At 48.9% G+C, this 26,382-nt stretch overlaps 1 protein-coding gene across 2 annotated transcripts; it reads left to right on the top strand.

Annotated features, from left to right (window-relative positions):
• Positions 1–1,786: 1,786 nt before the first annotated feature.
• Positions 1,787–26,027, top strand: LOC135821077 (histone-lysine N-methyltransferase PRDM9-like). Of its 2 annotated transcripts, XM_065334141.1 has the most exons (9): positions 1,787–2,182; positions 3,594–3,751; positions 4,350–4,502; positions 6,543–6,595; positions 14,361–14,443; positions 17,524–17,723; positions 19,423–19,706; positions 19,988–20,261; positions 25,060–26,027. In XM_065334141.1, the coding sequence occupies exons 2-9, from the start codon at positions 3,646–3,648 to the stop codon at positions 25,896–25,898; spliced, it is 1,992 nt and encodes a 663-aa protein (XP_065190213.1). In that variant the 5' UTR covers positions 1,787–2,182; positions 3,594–3,645; the 3' UTR covers positions 25,899–26,027. The 2 variants fall into 2 exon arrangements, with proteins under 2 accessions (XP_065190213.1, XP_065190214.1); XM_065334142.1 differs by lacking the exons at positions 1,787–2,182; positions 3,594–3,751; positions 14,361–14,443 and having other exon boundaries at positions 4,374–4,502.
• The last annotated feature ends 355 nt before the right edge of the window (positions 26,028–26,382 follow it).

Genomic DNA, 26,382 nt, shown 5'->3' with positions numbered 1-26,382 from the left:
GTTCGATTGGGAATAAAGGAGGAACGCTGCATCGCAGCCTTTTCGGACCAAAACCAGTCGACTCAGCGTCCAAAAGACTACAACATATGGGCCAATCGCGGTCATCCGTGCTTTTATAAGAACGAAATGGCGCTTTTAGTGACATTTTGCATACAAATCCCCATCTAGTAGGGCGCAGTCACCCAGTTTCGGTGGAAGTGCGCGAGTTCGATTGGGATTCAAGTAGGAAGGGAGCGTCGCAGCTTCCTCGGACCAAGACCATTCGACTCAGCACCCAGAAGACTACAACTGGTGAAAATTTGATTTTAGGGTATACTTCCCCTTTAAGCTTGCTGTCATCATGGTCATCAACACACCGGTACATGTACATGTACCTGATAATCTATGCGAGTGTTGAATTGTTCTGGTAGATCTACATACGCCAGACGGATTTTCGGTCATCTGCCATGATCTGGTCATCGAAGGGCCAAAGAGCTACTACTAGTGACTTTACCATGTTTACTGCTCTGCACTGTATGGACTGTACAGTAGATCTACGATTTCTTCCCAGCTCCTGGGTCATATCCCATGATCTATCAACGAGCCTCGGTGAGTAGATAGAGAGCTTTGCTATCAACATCTAGCCTCTAGGCTCTAGTTCTAGTCTACATGACATTGTAGTCTAGGTCTCAACTCTCATGCTCTCAGGTCAAGAGGCCCCTCATGATGAACAAACTAGAAGCAGTCGTCTCGAGCTCTTGCCTCTTGGACAAAGTGGACGTCAGTGACAGTGAGCTTACGGTATACTGAGTGGCCACAACTAAAACACAGATGCATGACTGTGCCTGCACACAACATACAGCTAGCAGGTTGCAACGAAGGATTTACCATGTTTACACTACAGGCCAATTCCAAGGCTATCGGTAAACCGGACAATACCGATAGACACCGATTGGCGTTGGAACATTGTAGCTAGAGTCCGAGTAGTAACAGTTGGCAACAGACGCTGGTTCATGTACGAGCACACTGATGTTGCGCTCGACTCTTCGCCCTCTCTCTTCTAGTCTAGTCTAGATCTCTGACACTACCATTCACATCAAGACTGGTGGAAATACAGAATGGATTTGCCAAAAAGCCAGCATGGTGATTATGGACTTTTGTTTCAACTTCTGCAGGACGTAGGAACTGCTAGACTGCAGGCCATGGGCTGGTATGATAATGATGACAGCACACCGGGGGGGGGGGAAGTTCAAGAAGCAAGGGAAGAGCTTGCAAGACTGTCAAGAGGGCAATGCTCCGTGCATGTTTCAACACTCTGACTCCGAACAGCTCTACCGTGATTGAAGAGCTGTAGCGTAGATCTAGAATCTACTGAGTAGATCTACTGTTATGTGTAGTCAGCGTAGATCTAGTCGGGGGCCTCATGCCGGCATCGTGATGCATTGATTGATGGGACGGTCGCGGTCATGTAGCGTCCGTGTTCGGTGAACCTGTTGTACCCTGGAGCATACCTGCGACTGGGTTTTTGGTACAAATTGGGCAAAAAGACAAAACCAATTCCAATTTGAAACAGCGAAACCTGTGAGTTTCAACGCGCAATGCTAGTACGAAGACGTTGCCTCTGCAAAATCCGGAGAGACGTCAGAAACCTGGCTGTATTTCGTGTCCAGAGTCGATGACCTTCGTACTTTGACCTGTGGGGTTCAGCCAGCAGCCTCATCACTTTCTCTCTCTGACCTGAGAGGCTGAGTCTTGTCTTGTGTCAAAGATTTTGAGGAGCAGAGTTTATTTCATTGCGATGAGGAAAGGTTGTAGATCGTCCCTCTAACTCACGTTCTTTCTCGTTGGCCTCTTTGCCTTTGATAGTTTGGCAATTTGCTCAGCCGACAGAAGCTTGCTCGCTACATGACGGTTGACATCCTATACACATTCCGTTTTACAGGAGCTGGTCGGTTCAGCCTTTGACTTTTTCTATAGATTGCATTAGAGTGTGTAGACTTCTTCTGGACTAGTACAAGTAGCAAGACAATCCAGGTTTGAATAGGACTCAGCGAGAGGGAGAGAGGGAGAAGCAAGCCACCGGCGGCCTCCGGGCCGTCGCCCAGCCATTCATTCCCATTCCTGGCAAGTCCCAACTTCGGGAAAGAGCGGAGTCAGCTTCGGTGCGTTGTGAAGTGTGAAGCTGGGGCGAAGAATTCCTCCGGTGAGTCGAGTGTGTTTTTGCGAATTGTTCAATCTCCTCAATCAAGTCCATATAAGCCGAAGAAAGTATCACCCGCCATAGGCATTCGCCGATGATTACTGAAGTCACTTCAATTTTCTCCTGCATAACCAGACCATTGTGATCCAGCTTCATAAGCAATACCAGACTAACTGTCCTACTTGTTCCCAACCCTTGGCGAAAAATGTCCTCGACGAACTCCCGGGATCTTTCAGTCCAATTTGGCGAGTGCGGTAATAACTTGGGAGCCTGGCGTGATCAACTCACAACTGGCTCTGAGGTGTCGCAATAGATACACACACAAGCGCGCTCGCGTACACACACACACACACACACACACACACACCACGCACCATGTACCATGTATACGCCCGTCGCGAGAGAAGCACGCAAATCTGCAAATGCACTGGATGTGCACCCACAGATTTTCTCTTTATAGCAACGATAGCGGATCTAATTCTGATTGAAACAGATCAAGGCAAGCGCCAGACAACTGTCTAATCCACACAACTGGCGAAGCCATGTGAATCGACCACCAATGCACACCTGGTCTACACCACGCGGAGTACATCGGAATAGGACGGCCAAGACAGTTACCTATGCACACCCTACACTTGCTGGGGTAACCAGTATAGACAGCACGCTGCTTTGATCAAAGCAGACACTAGATGCATTGGTACCTTGAAGTGAAATCACACACACGCACGCACGCACACGCACACACACACACACACACACACACACACACACACACACACACACACACATACACACACACACACACACACACACACACACACACGTATACTCTACACCGCTATGTAACATAGCTCACACGTTGTTGATTCCTTCGTGTACTTGTGTCCACTCTCTGCACTTATACGTATTATTATTCACACCTATCCGCCGGATGAGTACGTGTGGCTCATGCACCATGGGAGCCCACGAATACAAACCAGCATAATTATGTTCCCTCAGCGATACAAGCAAGCAAGCAAAGATAAATGAGAGCCCAGGCAGCGAAAACAAAAGCGAAGAGAGATGAGGACATAAGCAACGAAAACAGTTCCAAAGCGTAGCCAGGGATTGCTTATACTTACACGTATACAAGTTGCTTTACCGACAGTATTTGACACCACACTGTCATGTTGTGGTGCTACGGCATTCCCAGCTTTCACTTTCTTATGTTTCGTAATGGAATTCTGAGTTGGAATGCAAAGCTCAGTTTGCCTTTGGGGGGGGGGGGGGGGTGCTCGCTAACTAAACCACCTGCTTTGGCAGCTTTTCTGTGCGGGTGCAAATCCGATTGTTTCTATTGCGTGAATGTGTGTCTGTATGTGTGCATGTCGGTGTGTCTGTTTGCCTGTTTTTCTCTCCGTGTTCCTGTTTCTAGCTGTGTATGTGGGAATCTTGACAGAAGTGTGTGTTCCCGTGTATCCATCAACATGCCACTTCCGTTCAACCCGCCTCCACCTCGGTCTCAACTGACCGAGCTGGAGAAGAAACGTGAAGAGAACATTCGCCGTAATGAGGAGATGCTCATATCGCTAGGTGAGTACACAGTATTTATGATTATTGTACATCATGTAATTTTAGGTGTATTGACATGTTGGTGCCTGGGACCTACCAGGTTTCAGGTGTACCGTGACCAGCATTCCCTGCACATACAGTGCATACTAGTACACAGTGTCATTTAGGTGTAACCTACATTTTGGTGCCTGGTTTCTCTCTTAGGGGGGATTTCACCTGCACGGCTGTTTCTTATGTATTTCATTAATTTTTATTTCCATGCAGTTCTGAGATGACGAAGCGTTTGCAGCATTGCCGTGTACATTATAATTATCTACATCCATGCATGCACACGCACTTGCGCGCGCACACAGACGCACATGGCATTGGCGTTGTATGACATGGCATGTGTGAATGCCGGTCCAATGTAATACAGTACTAGAAGCTGTTGTTATTTTTAATGACAATACATGTATTTCCTTTCATCTCCTTTGATGATGGGTTGCCGGCACATGCGGGCGGGTGTGTCCGTGCGTGCGAGTGCTTTTGTGTGCGCACGCGTGCGCCTGTGCGTGTGTCTGTGTGCGCTTATCTGTGTGCATGTGATTTTGGTTGATATGGCACATATATAATTATACAGGTTTGCTGGCACCAAATGGCTCATTTTTCCAAGCCAAGAAGCGATCTAAGCAGCTTTTGATGGAGTCCGAGAGCGAGTCAAGCGAAGATGAAGAGTGGACACCACAGGCGGAATGGCAGAAGAGAATGAAGAAGCAGCCAAGAACTTCATTTGGTGAGGGTTATCTATTTGTTATGATGTGTGTGCATGCACGCACCCACGCGCGCATGTGTGTGTATGTGTGTGTGTGAACCCAGATAGGACCGAATTGCCCGCCGATGCCTGCACTCATCTCTCTTATCCCGACCTTAAAAACGTTACGGGCACCCAGTCTACCAGGCACCCTGTGGTTGGGTTTAGCGCAATTATCACGACTCTCTGGCCATTCTTGCAGGAAGAGTGACATCATATGCCAGGTCTCTGTCCCTTCCCCATTGAAGCGTCAGTGTCTGCTCCAGAGCCGGGTCAGCGACCCGGTTGGAGGGTACTTGGACCTGTTTGGAAAAAGAACACCGGGTCACCTGTGACCCTGTTGGGACTACACACCAGGGAGTCATATTATGTACAGCAGGGAGTCATATTATGTACAGCAGGGAGTCATATTATGTGCAGCAGGGAGTCATATTATGTACAGCAGGGAGTCATATTATGTGCAGCAGGGAGTCATATTATGTACAGCAGGGAGTCATATTATGTACAGCAGGGAGTCATATTATGTACAGCAGGGAGTCATATTATGTGCAGCAGGGAGTCATATTATGTACAGCAGGGAGTCATATTATGTGCAGCAGGGAGTCATATTATGTACAGCAGGGAGTCATATTATGTACAGCAGGGAGTCATATTATGTACAGCAGGGAGTCATATTATGTGCAGCAGGGAGTCATATTATGTACAGCAGGGAGTCATATTATGTGCAGCAGGGAGTCATATTATGTGCAGCAGGGAGTCATATTATGTGCAGCAGGGAGTCATATTATGTACAGCAGGGAGTCATATTATGTGCAGCAGGGAGTCATATTATGTACAGCAGGGAGTCATATTATGTGCAGCAGGGAGTCATATTATGTACAGCAGGGAGTCATATTATGTGCAGCAGGGAGTCATATTATGTACAGCAGGGAGTCATATTATGTGCAGCAGGGAGTCATATTATGTGCAGCAGGGAGTCATATTATGTGCAGCAGGGAGTCATATTATGTGCAGCAGGGAGTCATATTATGTGCAGCAGGGAGTCATATTATGTGCAGCAGGGAGTCATATTATGTGCAGCAGGGAGTCATATTATGTGCAGCAGGGAGTCATATTATGTACAGCAGGGAGTCATATTATGTGCAGCAGGGAGTCATATTATGTACAGCAGGGAGTCATATTATGTGCAGCAGGGAGTCATATTATGTGCAGCAGGGAGTCATATTATGTGCAGCAGGGAGTCATATTATGTGCAGCAGGGAGTCATATTATGTGCAGCAGGGAGTCATATTATGTGCAGCAGGGAGTCGTATTATGTGCACCTACCTGATGTGCATGTACATGCAGTAGCAACACTTGAACTGACCTGGCTCTGACCTGGCTCTGACCTGGCTCTGACCCGGCTCTGACCTGGCTCTGACCTGGCTCTGACCTGGCTCTGACCTGGCTCTGACCTGGCTCTGACCTGGCTCTGACCTGGCTCTGACCTGGCTCTGACCTGGCTCTGACCTGGCTCTGACCCGGCTCTGACCTGGCTCTGACCCGGTTGGATGAGTTGTGCCAAGTACACGTGTACCCAGTTGGTTTGAAATCCTAGAGCAGACACTGAGAGTATGTGATTCAGAGCGCCCGGGCAAGAGAGATACGAGTGTATATGGAGGGGCTGGGGTCGGGTGGATACGAATGTAACAATGCCTTTCCAAAATACAACCTACACACTGTTCTTTGTCCGCACAGAACAGTCGGATGCCACAACCATAGCGTACAAAGACTATTTGAGAACCAGGAGTCCGGCTCGTCATTGTGCTCTGACAACTTACGATCGGTTAATAGTTTCAGCGCTTCGCCTGAGTGTGCAGCGTCGGGACATGAAACACCACCTCACGTGCAACGCAGTGGCGAGCTCATCGCACTGTCAACCAGTGTTTGCTGCTCCATGCATGACAATTGGATTCGCGTTGGAGAGGTTACATAGCGGTGAATTCCTGCCTCCATAATTATCTGTTCTTTCGTGCTTTCCAGATGAAGTGGAAAGGTACAAAGTGAAGGTTGCAAAAGGAAATGCAAGGAAGGAGGTAAGCAACATTGTTCTGCCATCGTGCGTGCAGGTATACGCATAGCCTACATTGCACAAGGTCAAGCGAAATATCTTCATTTTGCATGATTACAATGACGCGTTAATTTAATGAGTCAAGCTCGACAACTCGAAGAAACTAAGGTTGCATTTGTTCGGTCATTCCGGAATGGGCATGGAACGCAGTCGATACCCATCGCGGAATCGGTATGAGTGTAGCAAACAAACGCGCGTATGCACTCAGGAATCTGGCAAAAGTTTTGCGAAACGACGGTTGAATGTTTTGTTTTTGGAGAACTAGACGTAGTAGATCTACGAGTTGTTTTTGTAACCCTGCGAAGACTAGCTGGTAGCCTAAAATGCTGTAGTTGCTATTTTGCTCCCGTTCATTTATAGTTCTGCATGCCCCTACGACGATCATGATGAAGGAGCGGCCAAATGCGGCATAGATCTACGAGCGCAACTGGGGTGCCTGTACGCGCGTTTGGCCACTACTTCATCATAACTGTTCTGTATTCGACCTCGTATCAGTCACAGAAACGTCTCTAGCTCTACACGGATATTACGATTGGAAGCGCTTGTTTGACGGAGAAGAGGTACTGCTGTAAGAAGAAGTCCAGTGGCAGGTTCAGTGCCTGTTTGGGTAATTATGTGCTATGGACCGTCAGGCTCGAAATAGAGTTCTGACTTGCCTCCCTGTGATTCTAGAGGCCCTGCTCGACGATGAGGAGGAGAGGTGCGAGGGCATCATTCCAGTTATTGTCCTGGGCGAACGCTTTCTCAGGCAGCGAATGGTCAAAATGCCATGAACAAGGCTATTCCAAGGTTACAGTACCAGCCTACACCCTGGACGATGGTTTGGCAACATTACGTATGTCGACAATTGCGTTGGAGGTTTTGTTGGCGGAGGTATGCAACAGTGACAGCTCCCCAGTGGCCACCGCGCATTTTCGTTCCGCTCGGAATGAGAACTCATTCCACTTTTTCTTTGGAATCGCCAGAATCGATTTTGCCTCATTCATTCCGCGACCGGAATCGGAATTGCACCGAACAAACGCTATCGAGTGCATCAAACAAATGCTCCGGAACCAAAACACGGCGGAATGACTTTGGAATGGTGCCGGAATGACACCGAACAAACGCAACCATAGGGTGGGGAAGGGGTGGAAGAGGTTGTGTGTGTGCTCATGTGTGTGTTCTTTGTTAGTGTGGGCATGTGTTGTTAGAGGAGGAGGAGGGGGGGGGGGGGGGGGGAGTTGTTGACATATGAGCCGCAATCAGCGAAAACGACCCTTAGAGGTTTCGTAAATTTTTTTCGATTTGTGACGTTCAACGATTTTCTGATCGCGCTGCGAACAGCGCGACGAGCTCTTCTTGAACTCCTTGCTTGAATTTATTTGAAGTTAGTTAGTTGAAGTGGTGTCGAGTGGCGACTCGAGTGTTCCTTGATCTTGTTGCGATGGCTGCGGACGCCAGAGCTGCTCGCAGAGCACACACGGCAGTCATTGTGTACAGCTAGCTCAAGCCTGGTGGGGAGTGGATGCTGAAGTAGCCGCTGAAGTTCAGAGTGAGGATGAGACGTTCTTTGGTTCCGACATCGATGTCGACAGCGAGGCGGAATCGCAGCCGTCATCTCCTGCTGTGTTGCGGCTCAAGGTGGTCGATGACTCGTCAGAGTCGGAAGATGAGGAGTCATCACCTGAGATAAATTCTGAGTCTGGGGCTAGTGACGGCAGCGACGTCGTGTCGTCAGCTGCGGAGGAAGAAATGGAAGACATTGCGGAACGACTCCACGCAGGATGCAGCTACAAATAAGTCGATCATGTCTCCGCACTCTTCAGCTATTCTTTGGCATTCTAGCTGCTTACTGCACTATTTCAAAGGTATTCAAGCTGCCTACCCACCTTAGAATGCTGAATATTTATTGTGCAGATACATCGTATACATACATTGCACCAATTTGGAGTACACCTTGTATATTGGTGTATACACCCGTTTTGAATCGGAATATTGAACCTTTTCTTGGCTGAGGTCCTTCAGTAGATGTGTTTCAACAAATTTCTAACCAAAAAGGAATTTTGAAAATTTGACCCTAAGGGCTGTTTTCGCTGGTTGAGGCCCATATATTCCAATCGAGACGTTGCAGGCTCGCTTCCAAGCGATTGCGGACACACACACACGCATACTCACGTACAAACATACACACACATCATACACACCCACCCACACACGTACACAACACACGTACACACACACGTACACACGTACACACATATTTCTTCACTTTACTCCTGACTTCTCTTTTCTTTTCCTGGCTAACAACAGCCAATACCTACTGAAGCATGTGATCCGTGTGCATGACAAGTTATATATGAAAGAAAATAGGAGAACAGATTATTACCTATTTTCTTTCACATATTGTATTTCGTACTCTTCCATGTATAATTATATTGTTAAAAATATGAAGAGCACAGACCAAAAATTGGGATTCGCTGGCCAGAAAACCACTTCAAACCTACTTCCTCCGGAAACAAAACCTTCGTGACTTTCTTCACTAATTTTCGCTGCTTTTCTGTCGCTCTCGTTCCGGGGCATTCTCGAGAGCCAAGGCGATACCAGAGTGCCAGCGCCACTGCGGTCTCCACCTAGATGCTAGGGAAGGCACCGGTGTAAATCGCGCACTAGTAACAGCAAAGACGATCAGGGACGCGGAGAAGCTGCTCCTTGACATGCAAGAACGCGTCGATCGACCTGCCACTTTGGTTGGTTCCAGCCGTGATGAATCGAGCATTGGCGACTCAGACTCAGACTCAGACTCTATTCCCATCCATCGACCTCGTAGATACTGTACACATGTCCATTGAGCGTGTTGAAGAGTTTCTCTTCCAATAGAACACTTTTGTTGAGCACAGTAACTCCTTGAAAAGTCATGTGAAAAAGTCACGAAGTTTTTGTTTCCGGAGGAAGTAATAATGCGGACCAGGCGAAATAGTGGTTGTCAATTTGTCAGCCTTGCACGCTGTTGAATGTGGAAATCCCTGCACAAATCACTATGGCTTCTGCTGTAGTATCACTATTATCAACAAGGCACGTGCATCTGAGTAAGCTATATGTGTGTCGGTGTGGGTGGGTGTTGGTGTGGGTGTGTGTGTGTGGGTGTGGGTGTTGGTGTTTGAATTCTTTATTCTCACGATGGCACCATAGCCAATAAGAGATAAATTGATGAGAAGGTGAGATTGTGGGTTAAACAGTTGGAAAGTGATTTACATCACTTTGAACTTTACAAGTATGGGAGAGGGTGAGCGCTGCAGGAGCAGATTGAGTTAACCCATTGAACGCTGATGACGTCTATAGACGTCATTGAAAATGCCCCCCCATGCGCGGGATGACGTCTATAGACGTCATGGGATATATAGTGATTTCTGGCACTGTCTGGTGTGTAAAAGCACTGTTAGTCAGTTGGATCATGAACCTGCCTCTTGTACGATAGGTCGTTGGTACGAATCCCGCTTGGAAACACAACGCGTCTTTTTTCTTCTCTTTTCAGCGATCTTGCAGCTGCAATTTCACGCATTTGGCGTATTTCACGCAATTTGAGCAAACTTGCGTCCCCTATTGTGAGGCGCTATTCTTTTGGGGGACTGTATCGATTCTGTCACCCTGTGGTTGATAGTCTTGGCAATCATTTCCAAAATATTTGAGGACCCCAGTTGCCAGAACCCTGGAGTTTTAGAACTTTCTATTGGCCCTGTTTTTAGCATTTTATATGCAGTGTACCATAGGCAAGGCCCAGTAGCGCTGAATGGGTTAATCAGCAGTGAGCAGATTTCTTGTTTGAAAGCAGGTCGGGAGGAGACGTCACGAATGCTAGCAGGGAGGGCATTGTAGTATTCTAGGGACTTGTACAGTGGGGAGTCTTTACAGCGATCGGTTCTGGAGGGTGGGAGGTGCCAAGTGCGTGCGTGTCGAAGGCTGTACTGGGCCGTAACTTGAGCGGGGGTGTTGAGCAAGCGTATGTGTTGTGGGGCATATTGGTATTTTATGGAGTGAGCAAGAAGGGTGAGCTTCACTTTGCGGCGAGAGAACATTGTCGGCCATTTGAGCCGATGGAGCAGTGTTGAATGATCCAGAGGAGTGTAAAGGGGGAGACGGAGGCAGATTCTGGCCGCCTTGCGCTGGATTCGCTCAAGACGGTCAAGGGCTGCGATTGAGAGCGGGGTGACAGCAATGCATGCATATTCAATTATAGGCAGGATATACGTTTTGTAAATGAGAGAGAGAGTGATTTAGTGTGTAGAGTTGATTTGAGCCTAAAGAGAATATTAAAAGATTTTACGGCTTTCTTCAGCACAAAGTCAAGGTGGGCTGACCATCTTAGGTCGTGCTGAAAGATGATGCCGAGGTGACGATGTTGTGTTACTGTTTCTAATAGGGTTTGGCCAAGTTTTATTTCGGGTAGTCGTGGTGGGGGTCGGTTAGCATGGTAGAATGGGAGGATGACGGTGTTGGTGTGGGTGTTGGTGTGGGTGGGTGCGGGTGCACATCCAGTGCATTTGCAGATTTGCGAGCTTCTCTTGCGACGGGCGTATACATGGTCCTGTCGTGGACATGGAAATCCAGTCGATTGACCGGGGCCGGCGCCCTCAGCGTGTACAGACCGCTGTGCACAGTCCACATGTTGATCCGATGCGACCAGCGCGCTGCAACGCATGAATGCATGTGTGTAACGCTTATCCACGGCTGCATGGCCAGCGCCCTGTGGCCGCTAGAGGTGCGACCGTATTTCCGTGTCCACGACAATACATGGTGTGTGTGTGTGTGTGTGTATGTGTGTGTGTGTCGTCGGGGGGGGGGGTTATTCCCGGACGATAGGCTCTTCCGATTGCTCTCACATAATCTCGCGTGCACCACAAACAGGGGACTGATTATTTTTGTCTTTACTCCAAGGAGAGTCTCAGAAAAAGCAAGGAATCAAACAACAAGAATGCGTGTACAGATGTACGCATGCGTGCTGGGTCGCAACCTGTGCAGTCCACGCGCGGTCTGCACACCGCCCGCGCGGACCCAGCACACACGTTCTAAAAGGGACATGGACAACATACGGCCACACAAAAAATGCATCCTCTCCTGAGAATGGGAGAGAAGAAAAACAAAACAAGAAGATAGACAGGAGAAGAAGACAGGAAGACGAAAGAAATGAAATATGGACAACATAGACAGGCGAATATAAAAACAAAATAGGCACAGACGAGACCGTTGGGAAAGTGACGAGTAGACCAGGAGGGTTGACACCAGCCGGGAGCCCCGCGAAACTGTGCAACAATGAAGGAACCTGCAAGCAACAGTTTCAAAGAGGACACCGGCTGGCGAGCTGCTCCACCTGTTTATGCCCTATCCTTGGAGGGATATTTTCCAGAGCAGCACCAACCTAGGACACCATTCACCCAAAGGAAACGACGAACAAATAATACAGAAGTAAGAGAAATCATTCAAGTTCATTAACCCAATGAACCTCAACGAGGGAGACCAGGTCCGTCCCCATAGAGGGAGGAGAGGGCGCACTGTCCGGCATTCCACTAGCCAGTGACGGAGCAGCGAGGGCAGGGCGCCGCTGCGCCGTGAGGCACCAATGGCGCTGGCGCTGCAGGCATCACCGGCGGGGACGCGGCCGGAAACGAAGCCGGACGCAGGTCTTCGGGAAGTGAATTGAAGAAGGTCTTCCACGCCTCGATGAGGTCCAGCACCGTGGCCGGGTCAGCGACGGAGCAACAGAGATTGGCGTTCCTGCGCCGTGCCCGCAAAGCGAGAGAGGTCAAACCGGTCCGCCAGAGACGATGTGGAAGAAGTGGAAAACGCCGACTGCACGCCCGCTGCCGCTCCCACCATTGTCGGAACATCCGATGGAGGGCCCTCCACCAGCAGGAACTGCCCTAAATACACACCACGCTCCAGACACACCGGCACGTCCGACACATTGGCACAACACATGGACAGACGCAGAGACAGAATATACAGCATGGGGCAGGGCAAAGCCCAAATCGGAATCCGCTACAGTCTCCACCAGACCAACCATATCCGGAGGAGCTGTAACCTCTCCCCGCAACATCAACTGAGACCAGGGGGAATTTCCACTGCCGCCACCAAGGAGACAGAATACTGTTCTGGCGGAGCAGCAGGCGGGGTGGCCCTGGGGACGGCAACCGGGGGAGGGGAACACACGAGCCACGTGACCCCACCCCGGACTACGAATGCAACAGCAAAAGTGAACGCCAAGGCTTACTTAAACACCAACAAAACCCGAGCCGAACCGCATACACTGGCTAATAGGAGTTGTTAGATAATCACGACCGCTCCAACTCACTCCCGGACACGCACTCGCAACAACGTCCACAACGAGTTCTTTGGCGAACAGTGTTCATATAATTAGTGGAGAAGAAGCAGAGAATGTGGGAGAGCGAAAAACACAAGTTTGTTCCACGGCCAACTCTAAAAAACTCACTGGAACTGATGTAGTTCTTCGTTGTACGCACTGTACGCATGAGAGCACGCCAGTTGCATGCCAGCGCGCAAGCGAGCAATAGATGAACATGAAACGGACACCAGAAGTAAAAGGATCTGGCGGTGACACAAAGTCAAAGGGAATGTATTACATGTCGGGAGACCATCAATGAGCCATGGTAGCCGGCGGGTGCAACAAGGAATGTAAGACAGAAGTTAGAGCAACGAATAATATGCATGCTGTCACAGAAAAATAGGGTTGAAAACCCTAACCACATCGTACCTTGCACGTCACCGCCGAACCTGGCAGAACTTCTCCGAGCTACATACCCCGTTCCCTGGGCAATGGGGCCATATGCCCCTCTAAGGTCAAACAGGGTGAACTATTTAAATGTAGCGTAAAACCATTGGCTGCCAAAATGTCGGCACCCAACAAACACTCCTCGGTTAGACCAGCAATAGTCAAAACCCGGGCTGAAAGGGTAATGTTGCCAAAGGCAAAATGTCAGGGGTAAACAGCCCTTGACGTCTAGGGTGCCCCCACCCGCAGTGTGGAGTGCCGATACACGCAATTCAGAGGCAGGACGTAATAAACGTCTTGCATCCAACTTCTCCACAACAGCAAAATTCACCAATGTGATGGCCGCACCTGTGTCTACCAGACACGACACAGCTGAGCTAGCCCTATCGGTTGCCAACGTATCTTGTGCAAACAGACTGTTGCCGGCGCGGTGTATGTAGAACGGAACCGCGTCGGTGTTCTCCGTGACAGCCCCCACCGGGAGGGAATCCGATAACTCCACCGGAATAGACGGTGGGGTGGACAGCGGAGCGGCAGCCGGAGTACATAGGTGGGATTCCGCCAGAGTGTGCTCGAAAGCACACACATGACTCAGTTGGTAGAGCATGAGACTCTTAATCTCAGGGTCGTGGGTTCGAGCCCCACGTTGGGCGCCAATTGTCATCAGGGGGGGGGGGGGGGGGGGTATTCCCGGACGCTAGGCTCTTCCGATTACTCTCACATAATCTCGCGTGAACCACAAACAGAGGACTGATAATTTTGTCTTTACTCCAAGGACCTGCGCGGACCCAGCACACACGTTCTAAAAGGGGCACGGACAACATATTATGTGTGTGTGTGTGTGTATGTGTGTGTGTGTGTGTGTGCATGTGTGTGTGTGTGCGTGCGCGCGCGTGTTCATGTGTGTTTGTGTGTGTGCATGTGTGAATGTGTGTATGTGTGCACATATATCACACATACTGTGTAGACTATTGATGGTTGTGATGATGACAATGGTGAGGAATGCCAAACTAAGGAGATATCTGATAAACAAGAAGACAAGAAGAAACTGTAAGCCTTGAGCTTAGCCTTAGCAAATACCAGGTTGTCCAAGGGCACAATTACCTGGTCAATCCGGACTTGGATAAGATTTTATTGAGTACTAGTAATCTGAAGTCCCGGTGAAAGAGGACATGAAAATTCCACTGTAAATAGTGCAGTTCTCATTGCCATGGTGATGTGATTTTCATTCGGCTTTTGTCATTTACACCAGCCTCGGGTGTCAGATAGGTCTAAACAGGTCTGAGCATTTGAGAACCAGGCCAGACCAATGAAACAGTCCTGTTCTAAGTAATCATGTTCCAGGCCAGACCGCTCAAACTCGCCCTAATACTCCTACTTTGAGCTAGATAGTCCCGCACTGGACAAATACACCATGTATATAATTATGTAGAAAGGAGACAATTGCCTGTGTACAGATTGTGTACGTGCATGCGGCTTAGAGCAGGATGGCGAGGTTGGACAATGTGACAGGTGATTTTTAAAACACAGCCACTTCCTTTTTTGAGAATGGGCATGTTCAAAATGTCCATGATTAGACGGGGGCGGCTGAACCGGTCCGGCTGGCCAGGCCATGACCGGAGCAACTGTTTGGCCACCAACATGTGTTCGTGTTACGAATTTGTAGTACGACTATGATTTACGCATGTCGTTGTATTTGGTTCTTGTCTTGTGGAGTCCAGTGTCTGATGTCATATATGGTCTAGGTGTACGCGCGAGTATGGTGTGATGTGTGACGTTTATGGTATGTGGTGCATGCAAGAGTACGCGTTGTCAGAGTGTGAGGATGTGCTTCCGTCTGTGTGAGAGTGACTGTCAAGTGAATGCTGTACATGCGCAGTGTTAGTTTGGTCTGGGAATGAGAGTCATGTGTGATTCGTCCGTGGTCTGGTTGTCTTGGCCTTGGCCATGTGTTCTGTACGTATTAGTCCCTGATTGGTCGTTTCGATGTGTTCGCCCTTTTCTCTGTGTTATAACTGTTGGTTGTTTATTATTTCTTTGTCTTTTCTCCCCCGTTCTCCCGCCCACCAGTTAGTTATTTATTCCAAGAGATCTTATTCAAGAAACTGTGTCGTCCTCTTGCCCGCGTGGATGAGTCGGAGAGTGGTTGTGTGGCGGGGAGCGGGGGGAAATTCCACAACATTGGCGCCCGACGTGGTGATTGGCTCGAACCCACGATTCTCCTTCACCACCAGTAGTTTGTGCTCGCCGTTCCCTTTTGTTTTCGTTTTGTCTATTCTTTTTGGGCCATGCCCTTGCGCGTTTTTCGTTTCTCGTTTTGGAGACAAGATATTATGGATTGGAGGGTTGTTCGTCACGCAGCCGTCAACCAGGCTTCTCATCGGCTTCTCATTGGCGATGATGCGGGTGGTCGTTCGTCAGGCGGACGCATTCCGGGTGAGTCGCTCCTGGAACGGGATGTCGTTGTTGTCGTACTAGTCTAATTGTTGCATGTGAAAGCCTTCGGAGATGATGTGTCCAGTATAATGTATTACTTCCCAGAAGGGCTCAGGTCCCGAGTGTTTCCACGTCGTTCTGTTTATAATATTTTCACAATCTCGGTAGTCGGTCTTTTACCTTGTGTGGGCGATTCTGTTTGTGTCGAGCGTCGTAGTACTCCACCCGCCATGGGTTATGCTTTCAGTGAACGTGTTTTTTTCGAGTCAGTGAGCGTATATTTGCGGTGTTTCGTACTGGCCAGTTTTCTTGGTTACGAGGATACACTTGGTTCATAGCTGGGGTAGTCTTTCAGTGAGCGTATTTTTTCGTTTTGTGTCGACTTGCGGGTCTCCCCACTTTGCCGTGGTTGGCGTCCGATCATGGTGAGCCACGGCCTACCCGGTGGGCTGGAGGGATCCCTGGATTGTACTGGTTCACCTTGCGGGTGCTGCGGCCGTGGTTCATTTTTTTTCTGGTGGGTAACTTGAAGGGTTTTTGGCAGGCGGGGTCCCTGCGTCTTCAAGTCCCGGGTTTTTTCTCTATAATATTATTTGCGTATTGGTGACCAGTTGTTTGTTTTGTTCCTGCTGTCCTCACCTTGTACTGAACTGATGCTGCTTTACCTGTGTTTCTTTTTTGCCCTGCTTGGCGCACCATACTTGGAACAACAACCGACTGGCCAAGCCGTACAAGGTTGCCATACGCGGATTTCTCCAAGATTCTGCACGGCTTCCTATTCCAACTCGGATCACGCATCTCTGGCCACAACATTCCGATGTCTTATCGTTTGGTTGTGTTTCCCCTTGTTTCTTTTCTCTGATCTTTGTCCTTTGTTCTGAGAGTCGAGGTCGACTCTCGCCGGAGGGGAAGGCTATGTTACGAATTTGTAGTACGACTATGATTTACGCATGTCGTTGTATTTGGTTCTTGTCTTGTGGAGTCCAGTGTCTGATGTCATATATGGTCTAGGTGTACGCGCGAGTATGGTGTGATGTGTGACGTTTATGGTATGTGGTGCATGCAAGAGTACGCGTTGTCAGAGTGTGAGGATGTGCTTCCGTCTGTGTGAGAGTGACTGTCAAGTGAATGCTGTACATGCGCAGTGTTAGTTTGGTCTGGGAATGAGAGTCATGTGTGATTCGTCCGTGGTCTGGTTGTCTTGGCCTTGGCCATGTGTTCTGTACGTATTAGTCCCTGATTGGTCGTTTCGATGTGTTCGCCCTTTTCTCTGTGTTATAACTGTTGGTTGTTTATTATTTCTTTGTCTTTTCTCCCCCGTTCTCCCGCCCACCAGTTAGTTATTTATTCCAAGAGATCTTATTCAAGAAACTGTGTCGTCCTCTTGCCCGCGTGGATGAGTCGGAGAGTGGTTGTGTGGCGGGGAGCGGGGGGAAATTCCACAACATTCGTACTGCGACGGAGGTCATGTGTAGTCGCCATGTCGTACACAAAATACGAAAGACTATTGTGTGGCCATACAAATCAAAAACTGGTCCTATTAGAATTACAGCGAAGTCTGTGAAAAGGCACAATAAAATAGTCCACCTAGCTCTAATTCTTTTCTTATACACAAGGTAAAAGTGAACAGTGATTTTGTATTACAAAACTCTCCCTCTCTCTCTGTGTGCCTACCCTGTGTTGATTTTGCATAGGCTTGGACTTGTTTCCGAAGAGACTCCCAACTTGGCGTGTCCAATGTTGGTGACTCCTGATCCAAATGACGTCAAGGAGGATGTCAAGGAATCAGGTGAAACTCAAAGCAAAGAAGGCACACGCATACGCTATCCAAGGCGACGAGCTGCCTCCAAGGTATCATACAACGAAGACGAATCGGACGATGATGAATACATCTGTACGTTGTGCAACGTAATACTATCGTGTGTGTGTGTGTGTGTGTGTGTGTGTGTGTGTGTGTGTGTGTGTATTCTGTGTTTGTGTGTGTGTGTGTGCATGCATGCGTGTGGCTTAGTCCCTGACCCTAGCTAGCCAATGAACTCATATTTAATGCTGGGCAAGTGCAGTTATGGACATTGACGTCCAAGAAAATGTGTACACAGCCTGAGATGGTGGCCTTGCAACGTGTGTACGAATGCGGTACTATGTCTATAGACTCCAGTCAGGGTTCAGGAAATGTCCTCCAATTTTCCGTATGTGCGGATCTAGCCAGCCAAAATGAAGCATGTTGGCACAGGGTATGTGTACATTTGGTACACCCTTGCCATTTAGGTGGTCATTGTATGAACTCTCTACACAGTGATATGGACACATTTTTAAGGCGCTCGCACCGGTCATGTCCCCTGGATTTCAATGTCCACGACTGTAGCTACTGGCTTGCTGCAGAGCATGACCAACACAATGATCCGTAAGCTTAGCTGCTGGTAGATCCATGGCAAGGGCGCCACAGGGCAGTGGCAAGTGGCACGACCAGGGCCCGCGAGGGACAAAAATCGGATTTTCGGCCAACAGGGAGCTTTTAGAGCTGTTTTATTGTTGTTGTTTTTGGATGAATTGGGCAGACCATCCTGGACGAAAAGTGGTACGATCATGGTTGTACTGGTCGTACCGTGTGTGACGCCTCTGCATGGCCAAGTAGTGGTGCTGAACCGATCGTAACCGATCATAGCAACTGTTGCAAAAGAAGGATCCACGAGCGGGATTCGAACCCAGAACCCCTGTCTTTCCGGGACAGTGTACTACGCCGTAGATTAGGCCACCGGGGATCATGCACACTGGTGGGTCCTTCTTGCTGCACATCTACCACTATACGCGCACGCGCGTGAGAGAGAGAGAGCGCGCGCGCGCGCGAGAGAGAGAGAGAGAGAGAGAGAGAGAGAGAGAGAGAGAGAGAGAGAGAGAGAGAGAGAGAGAGAGAGAGAGAGAGAGAGAGAGAGACACCAAACGTTAGGCCGCCAGTTTTGAAGAATCGGGCTGTGATCACACTTATCATGAACTCTCCAGTATGAATATCAAAAGCTGGAAATAGAAATAATCCATCTCAAACAGTCTTCAAAACGTCTGCTAATCTGGACTCAAGAGATGTTCTGCTAATGTTTGCTACCAAAGCCCGGGGAACTGTTGGCATTTTTTTTGCCTACGCCAGGTGCGATAACATCAAAATTTAATGTTGATAAGTCTCCCTGTGCGCTGCTTACATTCCACTAGCTGATGCGGAAAGTAAGCACATAATCCGGGCATGAACTTAAGAGGCAATTGGCCGTGATGAAAGTTACGCGCATCGTAACTCACTCACCGTTCTTCCCATCGCCTCTGTGATTGTTCGAGACGACAGCTGAGAGCTTTCTCTTCTTCCTACATATTCCGTTCTCTCCAAATGACCAAGAAGGGACCAAGTTACGATAGTTTGAAATTATTTGAAAAGTGTAGAATGTATCGATTACCGGTAATCGATAAAAGTACATGCCGGCCGTAACTGGTTAAACAACAAGTCAAAACCAATCTCTGCGTACAATTTTACCAGTGATGTATACCATTTTTGCTGGTAGTTCTCAAATTGGAGGGTCTTGTGAATTTCTGATGCCTATTCTTTGTAGATTGTGAAGATTGCGATGACTGGTTTCGTGGAGATTGTCCCAACTGCGGACCTTTGCAACCACTCAACAGTGAAGCTATGGGTAGCAAACCAGTACGCAGTCAACACACATTCCTGCTCATTCCGCCAGAGATCAGAATTGGGAAATCGAAAATTGCTGGTGCTGGTATGGGAGCATTTGCAAAGACGTTCATACCGAAGGGCACCCGGATTGGTCCGTACACTGGAGATGTGGTTGAAGAGGACGGTTTGAATCCCGAACGGGACAGCAGCTACATGTGGGAGGTATGGTCACTATCTGGAACACAGCAAGCTGTATATGTACCGTATTTTCCGGAGTATAGTGCGCACTTCAATCTTCATTGAAGTACATGCATTTCATATTCAGAGCATAGTGCGCACCTGCGATTTAGGGCCTAAAATAGCACATCTAAAGTGCGCACTATACTCCGGAAATACGGTAGTCAATGTGAAATGTCGTGCTTCATTGAAATTTCAATGTTGCATTCTCCATCCAGTAATTTTCAAATCCTATGTTGGGGTTCCATGATGTCACTCTTGTGCAGGTTGCACCATCGGCATCTGGAAAGAAGCGCTTGGTTGATGGCAAATCGGAGAAGCATGCCAACTGGATGAGGTTTGTGAACTGTGCTCGTAACGAGGAAGAGCAGAATTTTGTCGCTTACCAGTACAAGGGTGAAATCTACTATCGGTCATTCTGTGACATTCGGCCACACGATGAACTTCTCGTTTGGTATGGCAAAGAGTATGCAATGGAATTGGGCATTTCAATGGAAACCGCATCATCACTACAGACATCGGAACCAACCAAAGAGAAACGTATGTACTGTAAGACATGTATATATAACGAGGAAGCAAATCTAACGTTTTAACGGATGACATTTCTTCGTTATAATAAGATCCGTTGAGGCCGTACTGCTTCATATATGCTGTGTGTGGATATGGCAGAATACTGCAAGATCGTTAACATATCTTCTCGTTAACCTATGAATTTTGGACAATCGTTAAATTTGCGACTCGTTATAATAACATGTCTTACAGTATATTGTTGTGCTTATGGTAATGCCTGTAGACTCTGTACTCTTTCATACTGTGTTTGCATGATGTGGTTCATTGTGTCACTGTCGGATAAGTGTGTGTGTGTGTGTGTGTGTGTGTGTGTGTGTGTGTGTGTGTGTGTGTGTGTGTGTGTGTATGTGTATGTGTGTGTATGTGTGTGCATGAGTGTGCATGTGTGCATGTGTGCATGTGTGTGTGTGTGTGTGTGTGTGTGTGTGTGTGTGTGTGTGTGTGTGTGCATGTGTGGTGTGTGTGTGTGTGTGTGTGTGTGTGTGCATGTGTGGTGTGTGTGTGTGTGTGTGTGTGTGTGTGTGTGTGTGTGTGTGTGTGTGTGTGTGTGTGTGTGTGTGTGTGTGTGTGTGTGTGTGTGTGCCTACCTAGGAGTAGGTTGCACTTTTTGTAGCTCTTCCTTCTGGTGTTTTTTCATTGCAAGTCCCCGCTCAGGGGCGACTCTGGGGTAGTCCAGGGGCGTCCCCGGCCATCACTCGCCATACCGAGAGTGTAGTTTTGAAGCGAGCGGTGAAATCCACGACGTAGACTCCTTGGTGAATTTTTGTTGTCACCACTCTACGTTTGTGTCGCCGTTCGTTGTGCGCTGTGGGTTGGCTACCCCTCGCACTTTGCTCTAGCTTTAGCCCTTTGTCCAATGACTAGAAGAGATTCGAGAAGAAGAGAGAGTAGACAGAGAAGGCAGATAAAGTTTGGTAGTTGGAATGTCCGAACATTACTGAATGTTGATGGACCTGTTGAAACTGCCGCCGTGTCGCGTCGTGTCAAGGAAAATCGGAAAGTGGATCTTGTCGTGCGTCAACTCAAGGAACACGATGTCGAAGTCGGTGGTTTGCAAGAGACCAAATGGTTTGGATCAGCGGAGTATTCGGTGGACAATGCTGTTGTTCTTTCCTCGGGGCGTCCATCCCCAGGAGCGTCTTCTTCAAATTCAAATTTTGAAAATATTCAAAATTCTCAGCGTGGTGCTCAGCGTGGAGAAGGAGTCGCTGTTGTCCTTCGAGGGCGAGGTGCTGATGCATGGGATGCAGGAGGTCGACAGTGGACGGCTAAGTCGTCGCGTTTAGTGTCAGCTCGTCTTCGTTTCGTACATAGTCCAACTAAATGTTCGTGGATGACAGTCATAGTGTGTTATGCACCGACGTTCCGTTCTGCTCGTTCAGTGAAGAGTGAATTTTTCAATGATTTGGAGGATTTGCTCTGCACTGTACACCCTACTGATGATCTAGTACTCCTTGGTGACTTCAATGCTCGGGTAGGATCAGCTCTATGCCCTGCACCTGATGATCCCTGGTCAGCTGTTCGTGGTCCGCATGGCTCTGGACAACTAAACGAGGCTGGTAGAGAACTGTTGTCATTTCTTGCTATGCATAACCTGGTCGTCACCAACTCATGGTTCAGAAAGCGCGACATTCACCAGCAAACTTGGCAACACCCCCGTACAAAAACATGGCATTGTATTGACTATGTAATTGTGCGACGACGTCAGCTTTCAAACTGCAGAGATTGTCATGTCATCCGCAGCGCTGAGTGTTCAACTGACCATCGATTGGTTTGTCTAGCGTACATGCTAAGTCTCGGTGTGTCCAGGCGCCGTAGACCCGCTAACAAGAAGACTGCTGGTCGGTATAATGTTAGCGCGATGACCAAGGTGCCGGGTGCTGATGCCACTGATCATGAAGTTGCTGATTGTTTGCGTGCAGAATACGCTGCTAATGTTGCCACTGGTCTTGGCGGATGGACAGACTGCAGTGCTGTGGAGGACCAGTGGGTGAAGTTGAAGTGTGCCGTCACTGAAGCTGCCGATGCTACTCTTGGCCGGCAAGGTCGTCGACAGCCAGACTGGTTTGCTGCAAATGCAGGGCATCTTGATACTCTACTCACACGCCGGAACAAGTTATACAGCAAGTGGTTGCAGTCAAAGACTCACGTCGATCTGTGTGCGTTCAAAATGGCCCGCGGTCATGCTCGGGCTGCAGTGCGTGCCGCGAAGCGAAAGTGGTTGCAGTCACAGGCAGACCTGGCTCAGCATGGGCGTTTCAGTGGGCAGAAAGTTTGGTCAGCAATCTCAGCCATGAAGAAGTGCTACGACGGTCTGCAGCCTGTTCCATGTCGCAGCATGCGGAAGAGTGATGGGAGTGTGTGCAGCTCTCTTGATGAGGAACGCGATTGCTGGCAACACCATTTTCAATGTTTGCTGAACGTACCAAGTTCATTCAACCCTGCAATATTTGACTCAATCACGCAGCGTGACATCGATCGCTCATTGTGGCAACCGTCACCAACATCGGCGGAACTTGTTGTGGCGTTGCGGCACATGGCTAACGGCAAAGCGGCTGGAGGTTCCGGAATTGTTGCTGAGTTGCTTAAAGCTGCGTTCGGCACCATATGCCCCTATCTCATCGACCTGTTGAACTCAATCTGGACTAGTGGCACTGTACCTGCTGAGTGGCGTAACGCAGTCCTTGTACCAATTCCGAAGAAGGGAGACCTTTCCAGGTTTGATAACTGGAGGGGAATATCGCTGCTTGATGTTGTAGGGAAACTGGTGGGCCGTGTCCTGCAATCCCGTCTTCAGAGGCTTGCTGAGAAGGTGCTGCCGGAATCGCAGTGCGGTTTTCGCCGTGGACGATCCTGCACGGATGGAACTTTTTGTATACGCCAACTAGTAGAGAAGTTTTATGAGCATCGTCAGAAGGGCTACCTCGTTTTCGTGGATTTACGAAAAGCGTATGATTCCGTGCCACGCCCTGCTCTCGCTGCATGCCTCCTCAAGCTGGGCGTACCTGAGGAACTCACAGAGCTAATCCTGCAGTTCCATTGCGGCATGGAAGCAGAGGTGCGTGTTGGTGCTGAAGTCAGTGGCTCGTTTCCTGTTGAAAATGGTTTGCGCCAGGGATGCACCATGGCTCCGGTTTTGTTCAATCTCTTCTTTGGTGTTGTTATGATGTGCTGGAGAGATGCGATGCGTCAGGCCAGCACTGATTCTGGTATATCACTGTCCTACAACATCAATGGTCAGCTTTACTCCCGTGCTAAGGGTACCCTTCAAGTGCAACTCCACGACTTTGAATTTGCAGATGATGCCGTTTTGTTGTCAATGAGTCGGGCTGAGGCTGAGCAGTCGCTTCAGACTTTTCATCGTGTTGCATCCTCGTTTGGTTTGTCCGTCAGTTCGTCGAAAACACAATTCATGGTAGTTGGTGTTGGTATTTCCCCGGAGGACAGGATGCCGATGGACATGGGTGGCGACAGCATTTCGTATGTTGAATCGTTTGTGTACTTGGGCTCCCTCATCACGCCAGACACCCGATCCTCACCTGACGTCCAGCGACGGATTGCCAATGCGGCAAAGGCGTTTGGCTGCCTCCTACCAGTGTTCCGGGATACCAGATTGACGGTGGCAACAAAGCGTCATTTGTACACAGCCTGTGTTCTGTCGGTTTTACTCTACGGTGCTGAGTCATGGGCTCCGCTTCGGCACGACTTGGATCTGCTGGACAACTTTCACCACCGGTGCATTCGCTCCATCTTATGTGTATCTCGGCGTCAGCAATGGGAGGAGAAAATCTCATCGGCAACGCTCCGTGCGCGCTGGGGTGACACTACACCGGTGTCAGACCTTGTTCGGCGTCGGCGGTTGGAATGGCTCGGGCACGTCGCGCGCATGCCTGCAGACCGTGCTCCCGTCCAGATTTTGTTTGGAAGGTTGAGTGGTCGTCGCCCTCCTTGTGGTCCCCGGCGGCGCTGGAAAGACGTTGTCCAGAGAGACATGAGGGCAGCTGGCGTGGATTCCTGGTTTCAGAATGCCCAAGACCGGCAGAACTGGAGGATGTTCCTTGCTGAGCCACCACCGCACACAGATGATTCGCCACCTTTGCGCTGCTTGCTGTGTGCCAGAGACTTCCGCCGCCGTAACGACATGGCCCGACACAAGTGCATTGCCCAGCGGAAGTTGCCTGTGTCACAACAGAAGGGTGCCAGGCAATGTATGAAGTGCATGCGGTGGTTGAGGAGCGCTGGAGGACTGGCTGTGCATCGCTGTCCTGTGTCCACGGATGTCCCCACTGTATCCATTCGCCATGAATCTGACTCTTTGCGATGTGCTGTTTGTCGCCGCTCTTTCCGCTCTCGTTCTGGTTTGAGCCGTCATCACTGTGACCGTGCAAAACGGATGTCACGTGCAGCCAGGAACAACTGCCGTCATGAATGCGAGCATTGCGAAAGACGGTTCTCAAGGCCACAGGACTTGCAACGCCATGCCAAATATTGTTGACTTTGCGATTTCTCTCTCTTCTCTTCTCTCTTCTTGTCGTTGTCTCCCGCTTCTGGGAGCGGCGTGGCCCGATAGGGTAGCTGTACATAGTAGTAGTAGTAGTAGTAGTAGTAGTAGTAGTGTGTGTGCATGTGTGTGTGTGTGTGCGTGCATTCCTTTTTAGAATGATACACCTGCCAATCTCCCTGAAATTCTCTGAAGATGAAACTGGCTGAGAAGTCTTGACGTGATAACCATTGCATGTTTTGTTCTGAATCTGAATTCTTCATGCAGGGATAGAAATCTTCCGGGATGGTTCTGTCAGCCAACCAGAAAAAGGCCAACCAGAGTCGGCCTCCAATGGTGTTATGGCTCAGCAACGCCCACTCTCTAGCTTGATAAGAAAGAGACAACCAAATCCCAAGGAACATTTGAACATGAGTGACCTACTGAAGCCGAAGTCAGTGGAGCATGTGTGTCTGCAGACTGGACTGGGCCAACCAAATTCAATCATGGCCAGATCTGGAAATCATATTGGTGACACGACACCTCAGCTAGATAAATCTTGGGTGAAGCGCATTGTCCACTTGACCCCAAAGAAAAAGAAATTGAAATGCAAGGCATGTGGAGAAATAAGCAACACCACTGCGGATCACATCAGTCATGGCCAGGGACATGTTGCTACTGGTGATGGTGGGTACAAGTACCAGTGTAGAGAATGTGGTGACCTGTTTAAACACCATGGTAACCTTGCTACACACCAAAGAGTACACACTGGAGAGAAGCCATATAAATGCAATGTGTGTGATGCAGCATTCAGTCTTCCTCATCACCTTACTGGACACCAAAGAATACACACTAGAGAGAAGCCATATAAATGCAATGTGTGTGATGCAGCATTCAATCAGAGGGGTGACCTTTCTAAACACCAAAGAATACACACTGGAGAGAAGCCATATAAATGCAATGTGTGTGATGCAGCATTCAATCAGAGGGGTAACCTTGCTACACACCAAAGAAAACACACTGGAGAGAAGCCATATAAATGCAATGTGTGTGATGCAGCATTCAGACAGAGTAGTGCACTCAAATATCACAAGAAGTCCCAACATGGACATGGTGCTGCAGGATAGCCATACCAGAGAGCAGTCTTCAAGCCTGGCCTATACCACACTACTGTGGGTACTACTAACAGGACTCCAGCCTGTAACAGAACATACAACTGCGATCTACAGTGCTACATGAGCACACTCGGTCTGAAACTGGAACAGTGTAACGACATTGTTGTATGAACAGGCCTGGCGGGCACCGGCCATGGCCCAAACAATGTTTTGGCCACCAATGCGCATTTACTGCTAAGGAGGTTTATAATGTACACCCAGTACATCATACACGAAGTAGGGCTTTTCCTAATGAGTGCATGCCTTACCTTCTCCCCCCTGGCCCCACCACACAACATTTATCACTCACCATACCTAGTATTACCTTCTCTCCACCCCCCCCCCCCCCCCCCCCCACACACAACACACAACACAGCGGTATCACTCACTCGTACAGTTGTCATGGTTTTCTTCTTCTTCTTACAACAATTATCAGTTCGAGTGCATGAGGAAAAAA

The sequence above is a fragment of the Sycon ciliatum genome, chromosome 7 (assembly GCF_964019385.1).
Source record: "Sycon ciliatum chromosome 7, ocSycCili1.1, whole genome shotgun sequence".
In the NCBI taxonomy this organism is placed as follows: domain Eukaryota; kingdom Metazoa; phylum Porifera; class Calcarea; order Leucosolenida; family Sycettidae; genus Sycon; species Sycon ciliatum.
The sequence above is the reverse complement of the archived record's forward strand: the minus strand, read 5'-3'. Positions and strand labels throughout refer to the sequence as shown.